This window comes from Neomonachus schauinslandi, chromosome 9, assembly GCF_002201575.2.
Source record: "Neomonachus schauinslandi chromosome 9, ASM220157v2, whole genome shotgun sequence".
NCBI lineage: Eukaryota > Metazoa > Chordata > Mammalia > Carnivora > Phocidae > Neomonachus > Neomonachus schauinslandi.
In genome coordinates this window covers 118,974,163-118,983,200 of record NC_058411.1, presented here as the reverse complement: position 1 = coordinate 118,983,200, position 9,038 = coordinate 118,974,163, and the positions used below count along the sequence as shown (strand labels likewise).

The window sequence follows — 9,038 nt, the reverse complement described above, 5'->3', positions numbered from 1 at the left end:
GGTTATAACAAGCAACTTTCTTTATCTCTGATTTTAACAAGAATGTCTTTAGTGTTTCACTATTAACATTTATTCTTGGATCCATCAAACATATACTGAACACATTCTAAGAGCTAGGTTCTGTGCTAGTGCTGGGGATACAAGGTGAAGAGGACACACAAGATCTAGGCTCCAAAAACATAAAACTGATTAGGGGTTTGAAATAGGCATTCTTTATAAAGTCAAATAATTAGTCCTGCCATTTTGTCACTAGGAGCAGAGGTAGCCTTAGAAACCCAGCTTTCTTAATTATTTTACATTTGTGATTAGGATTGGGTAACATATATTACCCAGTGGTTTTTTTTTTTCAAGTTATTATTTAAATTCTACCTACCGTGTAATACTCGTTTCAGGAGTAGAATTTAGTGATTCATCACTTACATATAACACTCAGTTATCAACATAACAAGTGCCCTCCTTAATACCCATGATGCATTTAGCCCACCCCCCTGCTCACCTCCCCTCCAGCAATCCTCAGTTTGTACTCTCTAGCTTAGAGTTTCTTATGGTTTGTTTCGCTCTCTCTTTTTTTTCCCTTTCCCATGTTCAACTGTTTTGTTTCTTAAATTCCAATATGAGTGAAATTATACGGTATTTGTCTATCTTGGACTGATTCATTTCACTTAGCATAACACACTCTAGTTCCATCCACATCATTGCAAATTGCAAGATTTCATTCTTTTTGATGGCTGAAATATTCCATTGTGTAGATTCCATGTAGAATATATATACCACATCTTATTTGTCCATTCATCAGTCAATGGACATTTGGACTCTTTCCATAATATGGCTATTGTTGATAATGCTGCTGTAAACATCAGGGTGCAAATGCCCCTTCAAATTAGTACTGTTTTATCCTTTGGGTAAATACCTACTAATGCAATTGCTGCGTCCTAGGGTAGTTCTATTTTTAACTTTTTGAGGAACCTCTATACTGTTCTCCAGAGTGGCCGCACCAGTTTGCATTCCCACCAACAGTGCAAGAGGGTTCCCCTTTCTCTGCATTGTCACCAGCATCTGTTGTTTCCTGTATTGTTGATTTTAGCCATTCTGACTGATGTGAGGTGGTATCTCATTGTTTTGATTTGTATTTCCCTGATGATGAATGATGTTGAGCATCTTTTCATGTATATGTTAGCCATCTGGATATTTTCTTTGGAAAAATGTTTGTTCTGCCCATTTCTTAACTAGATTATTTATATTTTAGGTGTTGAGTTTGATAAGTTCTTTATAGATTTTGGATACTAACCCTTTATCAGATATGTCATTTGCAAATATCTTCTCCCATTCTGTAGGTTGACTTTTGGTTTTGTTGATTGTTTTCTTCACTGTGCAGAAGCTTTTTATATTGATGAAATCCTAATAGTTCATTTTTTGCTTTTGATTCCATTACCTCCAGAAATATGTCTAGTAAGATGTTGCTATGCCTGAGGTCAAAGAGGTTGCTGTCTGTGTTCTCCTCTAGGATTTTGATGGTTTCCTGTCTCAAATGTAGGTCTTTTGGGATACCTGGGTGGCTCAATCATCTGCCTTTGGCTCAGGTCATGATCCCAGGGTCCTGGGATCGAGCCCTGCCTTGGGCTCCCTGCTCAGTGGGAAGTCTGCTTCTCCCTCTGCGTCTCCCCCTGGCTTGGGCTCTCTCTTGCTCACTCTCTCTCAAATAAATAAAATCTTAAAAAAATTTATGTCTTTTATCCATTTTGAGTTTATCTTTGTGTATGGTGTATAAAAGTGGTCCAGTTTCATTCTTCTGCATGTGGCTGTCCAGTTTTCCCAGCACTATTTGTTGAAGAGACTGTCTTTTTTCCATTGGCTATTCTTTCCTGCTTTGTCAAAGATTAGTTGATCATAGAGTTGTGGGGCCATTTCTGAGTTTTCTATTCTGTTGCACTGATCTGTCTGTTTTTGTGCCAGTACCATACTGTCTTGATGACTATAGCTTTGTAATAGAGCTTGAAGTCCAGAATTGTGATGTCTCCAGCTTTCCTTTTCTTTTTCCAGATTGCTTTGGCTATTCAGGGGTCTTTTGTGGTTCCATACAAATTTTAGGAGTGTTTGTTCTAGCTTTATGAAAAATGCTGGTGGTATTTTTTTTTTCAGGTTTAAAAGTAAAGCATGAGAAGTCAACACCTGCGAAATTTTATTTATATAAGAGAATAAAAATATCTATTTTAAAAGGATTGATTTAAACTTAGGTTTTTCAGCTTTTCCTGTTCCTTGAACATGAAACTGCCTCCAATGCAGAAAGATTTAAGATAGGTAATTATTAAATAAACCCTCTTTACCTTCCCCCTGCAAAAACACAGAGCCAAGTTCCCCATTTTCTTTATGGTAAACCAGATTATTTTCAGTGAAGAATACTGGCAACTGCATGAAGCAGATGATCAGATATGTCGGCAGGAAGGTATGAGCTGTACAATGGCATTACAAAAAGTCCCCAAAGAAAAGAAGATGGTAAAAACAATAGAAAAATAATAAAACACAAACAAAATAAGAAAATGCCCAATATTTCAGCCTCCCTCTGAAACGTGACCTATGTTCTAACTTCAGCATACAACAAAACCAGAGAACATTTCTCAATGGGTATCACAGATGAAGCTGGTGCAAGCCAGTTTGGGGGGACACATTCATTCCAAGAAGGGAGAAATGCACAGTTAACAACTTGCTGGAATTATAATGATGTCTTGGTCTTCTTGCAGTTCTGTTACTAAAAATGACACACAGTAAATGATCCAATGTGGTCTTACAGAAATGGCTTGTCACCACGTTTCAGAACAAACTATTCAGAGTCACAGGCACTGGGTCTGGGAAAGCAGAGGTGGATGGCCGCACACTCAGGTGAGGGATATGTATCTTTGTGAGGTTGGAGAAGGGAAGCAGGGCTCTACAGCCTGGAAGCTTCTGCACTAATGAGTCTTCTAATAGTCAGCTCATGGTTTTTTGTTTAACTTCAGATCAATCCTGTGTTGGTTTTTATTCTTTCGTTTTTTACGGCTGCCATGATGACCCCCTAAGGAAGTAGAAGAAGCAGGCTTCTGAGGCTTCACTCCCTGCACAGATCCATCCAGGTCCTCAGGGTCCTCCTGGCTGGGCTCATTCTCCTGATTGTGGAAGTCTGGAGAAGTATCACTTTCTGTCCCACTTCCTGGCTCCCTCTTTTCAATGAGCTGATCCTGAACTCCTGCCAATGCACTTACTGCAGCTGCTGAAGTAACTGAGGATTTACTGAAGAGCCGCTCAGCTTCCTTATACTTCCGGTTCCTTTGATCGTTTTTGCTATTGGAGTTTTTCTGGTTGGTCAGATACCGATCCCAGCCATGAATAATATTGACATACATCTGAGTGTCTTCCAGATAGCTTCCTTCAAAAGCATAGATCTGTCTCTCCAAGTTTGCCAGTGTTTCCGCCAGCTCCTGCTTCCACTTCAGGAGCTCCACCAGCTCCTGCCGGGTGTCTGGGATCTGCGGAGGCGCCGCCTTGTTGTGCATCGCCATGTTGGGCTTGCTGGTGGTATTTTATAGGGATTGCGTTGAATGTGTAGATTGCTTCAGGTAGCATAGACATTTTAACAATATTTGTTCTTCCAATCCATGAGCATGGAATGTTTTTTCCATTTCTGTGTGTCTTCCTCAATTTCTTTCATAAGTATTCTATAGTTTTCAGAATACAGATCCTTTACCTCTTTGATTAGGTTTATTCCTAGGTAGCTTATGATTTTTGGTGCAGTTGCAAATGGGATCAATTCCTTGATTTCTTTTTCTGCTGCTTTATTATTGGTGTATAGAAATGCCACAGATTTCTGTACATTGACTTTATATCCTGCGACTTTGCTGAATTCATGGTTTAGTTCTAGCAGTTTTTTGATGGAATCTTTTGGGTTTTCTACATAGAGTATCATATCATCTGCAAATAATGAAAGTTTGACTTCTTTCTTGCCAATTTGGATGTTTTTTTATTTCTTTTTTTTCTGATTGCTGAGGCTAGGTCTTCCAGTACTATGTTGAATAACAAGTTGAGAGTGGACATCCCTGTCTTGTTCCTAACTATAGAGAAAAACTCTCAGTTTTTCCTCATTGAGGATGATATTAGCTGTGTGTGTTTGGTATTTGGCCTTTATGATATTGAGGCATGCTCCTTCTATCCCTACTTTCCTGAGGGTTTTTATCAAGAAAGGATACTGTATTTGTCAAATGGTTTTTCTGCAACGATTGAGAGGATCATATGGTTCTTGTCCTTTCTTTTATTAATTAAGGGGCAGAGGGATGTGATGTATCACGTCAATGGATTTGCAAACATTGAAGCACACCGACAGCCCAGAAATAAATCCCACTTGACCATGGTGAATCATTCTTTTAATGTACTGTTGCATCCTATCAGCTAGTATTTTGGTGAGAATTTTTGCATCCATGTTCATCAGGGATATTGGCTGTAATTCTCCTTTTTAGTGGGGTCTTTATCTGGTTTTGGAATCAAGGTGATGGCGGCCTCACAGAATGACTTGGGAAGTTTTCCTTCCATTTCCATTTTTTGGGAATAGTTTTAAAAGAAGAGGTATTTACTCTTCTTTAAATATTTGGTAGAATTCCCCTAGGAAGTCATCTGGCCCTGGACTTTCGTTTGTTGGGAGATTTTTGATTACTGATTCAATTTCTTTGCTGGTTATGGGGCTGTTCAAATTTTCAATTTCTTCCTGTTACAGTTTTGGTAGTTTATGTGTTTCTAGGAATTTGTCCATTTCTTTCAGATTGTCTAATTTGTTGGCATATAATTTTTCATAATATTTTCTTACAATTGTTGTATTTCTGTGGGTTTGTTGTGATCTCTCCTATTTCATTCATGATTTTATTTATTTGGGTCCTTTCTCTTTTCTTTTTCATAAGTGATTTATCAATTTTGCTAATTCCTTCAAAGAACCAGCTCCTACTTTTGTTGATCTATTGGTTTTTTTTGTTTGTTTCTATATCATTGACTTCTGCTCTAATCATTATTATTTCCCAGGTTCTGCTGGCTTTATGCTTTATTTGCTTTCCTTTTCTAGCTCCTTTAGGTGTAAGTTTAGGTTGTATATTTGAGACCTTCCTTGTTTCTTGAGAAAGGCTTGTATTGCTATACACTTCCCTCTTACGACTGCCTTTGCTGCATCCCAAAGGTTTTAGACTGTCATGTTATCATTTTCATTTTCTTCCTGTATTTTTTTAATTCTTTTTTAATTTCCCGGTTTATTATTTTTTAATATTTTATTTATTTATTTGAAAGAATGAGTGAAAGAAAGAGAGCATGAGCAGAAGGAGAGGGAGAGGGAGAGGGAGAAGCAGACTTCCCACTGAGCAGGGATCCCAAGGTGGAGCTTGATCTCAGAACCCTGGCATCATGACCTGAGCCGAAGGCAGATGCTTAACTGACTGAGCCACCCAGGTACCCCTAATTTCCTGGTTTAACCATTCATTCTTTAGTAGGATGTTCTTTAACCTCCATGTATTTGTGATCTTTCCAAATTTTTTCTTGTGGTGGACTTCAAGTTTCATAGCAGTGTGGTCAGAAAAGATGTATGGTATGAGCTCAATCTTTTTGTACTTCCTGAGGACTGATTTGTGACCCAGTATATGATCTATTCTGGAGAATGTTCCATGTGCACTTGAAAAAAATGTGTATTCTGCTGCTTTAGGAAGAAATGTTCTAAATATATCTGTTAAGTCCATCTGGTTCAGTGTGTCATTCAAAGCCATTGTATCCTTGTTGATTTTCTGCTTAGATGATCTTTCCATTGCTGTGAGTGGGGTGTTAAAGTCCTTTATTATTATTGCATTATTGTCAATGAGTTTCCTTATGTTTGTTATTAACTGATGTATATATTTGGATGCTCCCAAGTTAGGGGCATAAATATTTACAATTGTTAGATCTTCTTGTTGGATAGACCCCTTTATTATGATATAGCACCCTTCTTCATCTCTTATTACAGTCTTCGGTTTAAAATCTAGTTTGTCTGTATAAGGATGGTTACTCTGGCTTTCTTTTGATGTCCATTAATATGATAGATAGTTTTCCATCCCCTCATTCTCAACTGGAGGTGTCTTTAGGTCTAAACTGAGTCTCTTGTAAGCGGCATACTGATGGGTCTTGTTGTTTTATCCATTCTGATGCTCTATGTTTTTTGATTGTAGCATTTAGTCCATTCACATTCAGAGTAATTATTGATAGATATGAATTTAGTGCCATTTTATTCCCTGTAATGTCACTGTTTGTGGAGAGTTTCCTCTGTTCCTTTCTAATCATTGCTGCTTTTGGTCTTTTTTTTCCCACTCAAAGGGTCCCCTTTAATATTTCTTGCAGGGTTGGTTTGATGGTCATGAACTCCTTTCATTTTTGTTTGTCTGGGAAGCTCTTTTCTCTCCTTCTGTTCTGAATGATAACCTTGCTGGATAAAGTATTCTTGGCTGCATATTTTTCCCATTCAGCACACTGAATGTATCTTGCCACTGCCTTCTGGCCTGCCAAGTTTCTGTGGAGAGATCTGCTGCAAACCTCCTTTTTCTTCCCTTGTAGGTTAGGGATTTCTTTTCCCTTGCTGCTTTCAGGATTCTTTCCCTATCTCTATATTTTGCAAATTTTACTACAATATGTATTTTTGGCCAGCTTTTGTTTGTTTTGAAGGGAGTTATCTTGCTTGCTGGATTTGGATGTCTGTTTCATTCCCCAGATTAGGGAAGTTTTCAGCTATAATTTGCTCAAATAACCTTCTGCCCCCTTTTCACTGTGTTCTTTTTCTGGGACTTCTATGATATGAATGTTACTACTCTTTATGGAGTTGCTGAGTTCCCTAAGTCTATATTTGTAATCCAATACTCTTCTTTCCCTCTTCTTTTTGGATTCATTATTTTCCATAATTTTATCTTCTATATCACATTCATTCCTCTGATTCTTCCATCCTTGTGGTCATTACCTGCAGTTGGTTTTGTATCTCAGTTATAGCATTTTTTATTTTGGCTTGACTAGTTTTTAGTTCCTTTATCTCAGCAGTAGGGATTTGCTAGTGTCTTCTATGCTTTTCTCAAGCCCAGCTAGTATTCTTATGATTGTTGTTTTAAATTCTAGTTCAGGCATATTACCTATATCTGTTTTGATTAGATCCCTGGCCATAACCTCTTTTTGTTCTTTCTTTTGGGGTGAATTCCTCTGTCTTGGCAATTTGTCTAGCACTGTTTTGTGTGTGTGTTAGGAAAGCCTGTTATATTTCCTGCTTCTGAGAGTAATGGCTATATTAAGAAGAGAACCTATACTGATCAGTGCCTGGTGCTTCAGGAAATGTTTCAGAGTGTGCACTCTGCTATTGTGTTTTGGCTGCTCTTTCCCTCAGGTCAGTCCTCTGCAGTTTCTCCTTGCCTGCTGTGGGAAGTGTTTTGCCCCTGTCCAGTGTATGGTGTTTTAACTAGGTATGCTTTGGTTTGCTTTTTAAAATAAGCCTGAACCTATTTCCACTGGAACTGAAGTTTTGCAGCGCTCTATGATCAAGTAGAGTTGGTGCACGTGAGGGGCTTGTGTTGGTCTTTTGGAGGAGGGGCCTGCTGTACTGGTTCTCAAGCAGATTTGCTCTAGTAAAGATGCATCTGGGTGCCGGGGGTCAGGGCTTGGTTAAGTGGCTCCAACCTCCACTAGGGGTACTGTGTTGTTCACTGAAGTCAGTCAGTGCTGATGGGCAAGGGAAAATGGCCTCACCCCACTCTCTTGTCCCCAGAGTGGGGAGTTTGTGCTTACCACTGTTTAGAAAACCCTCACAGGAGACAAAATAGTCCCGTATCATGTCCCAGGTTTCTTTCAGATCTCTGCCTCCACCCTGCCTGTGTCCAAGCTGTTTGCCCACCCAGCAGTTCAGTGTTCCTCTATTTTACCTCAGGCATGCAGCTGGGTTTCAAAAACTCCAAATTTTAGGTAAACAGTGTAGTGTGGACCTGCGCTGATCCTCTGGGGGAGGGTATCACCATGATGTCACTGGTGTCAGTTTGTCCCAGAAAAGCAGTTGCACATTGTGCAGGGGCTTGGAGTTCATGTTGAAGCACAGCAAAAAGCCAGCACCAAGGTTTGCTGCCCTTGGCAGGTGTCTCTCTTCCTATGCTAATGAATGGGGCTGCACATTGGCACCTTCCAGCTCTTTTGTCCCCTGAGAGGCAGTGCCACCTTCCCCCAAATGCACTCCAAGAAGGGGGACTGTCTCTCCCATTGCAACCCAGGGGTCCTCAGACCATGCTCTCTGTTCCCAGGCCTCTGTCCCCCTTCCCAACAGAAGCACCACTTTGCCCACCAGGCTTTACTGGTGATGGTGCAAACTTCTATATCTTCAGACTTTGAGCTCCACTGCTTGTAAAAACTTACGATTATCAGTTGCTGTAGTTTTCCCAATGATTTTGAGGATGTGCTTTTCTTATGTAATCCCCTGCACACTTTCTCTCTTTCTCTCTCTGTCTCCCTCCTGTCTCTGATATCAAGGCTCCCTACCCTCTGTAGCACCTGAGATTCTCTTCTCCCCTGAATCATATCCCTGCACCTCTTAGTTTCCACTATGTGGCCTCTTTTCTCCCTCTCATTCTGCAGTTTGTTCTCTCAGCCTTCAGATTGATTTTTTGGGTGTTCTGAATGATTTGATATCTATGTAGCTGTGTTTGAGGGACAAGGCAAGCATAGGGTCCCCCATTGCCCTGCCATCTTAACTCAAATCCTGCCCAGTGCTTTTCTGAGATAATCATCAAGTTCATCTCTGTACCATGTTCATTTTTGAGATCACACTCCCTTGCTTGTGATTGATTAGTATTGTAGGCTTCTATGAATATTTGTCATCCTACAGAGTAGTTGACAATGTCCTTTATGATGTTTATTTCTCTGAAATGGCTTTGGTATGCATATTGCTAAAGCCACTTCCTGGGTTATACCATTTTCCAAGAGGACATATCTAGGAAGGAGAGTAGTCTTTGGGAAAGAAGGTCAATTGTGAATGCAAGAAAATCTGG

General features: G+C 39.7%; 1 protein-coding gene across 2 annotated transcripts; it reads right to left on the bottom strand.

Annotated features, from left to right (window-relative positions):
* Nucleotides 1–2,625: 2,625 nt before the first annotated feature.
* LOC110572233 (chromatin modification-related protein MEAF6-like) lies at nt 2,626–3,533 on the bottom strand. 2 transcript variants are annotated; one of them, XM_021680476.2, is made up of 2 exons: nt 3,002–3,533; nt 2,626–2,672 (listed from the first exon to the last, which is right to left on the bottom strand). In XM_021680476.2, the coding sequence occupies exons 1-2, from the start codon at nt 3,531–3,533 to the stop codon at nt 2,626–2,628; spliced, it is 579 nt and encodes a 192-aa protein (XP_021536151.1). The 2 variants fall into 2 exon arrangements, with proteins under 2 accessions (XP_021536151.1, XP_021536152.1); XM_021680477.2 differs by lacking the exon at nt 2,626–2,672 and having other exon boundaries at nt 2,916–3,533.
* Nucleotides 3,534–9,038: the final 5,505 nt, after the last annotated feature.

What these genes read in the sequence shown, in the direction of transcription:
- LOC110572233 (XM_021680476.2), bottom strand. Translation starts at nt 3,533, where the DNA reads ATGGCGATGCACAACAAGGCGGCGCCTCCGCAGATCCCAGACACCCGG. An exon ending in AAAGAATAAAAACCAACACA is followed by an intron (nt 2,673 to 3,001) that starts GGATTGATCTGA and finishes TCTCCCTTCTTG; the next exon opens with GAATGAATGTGTCCCCCCAA.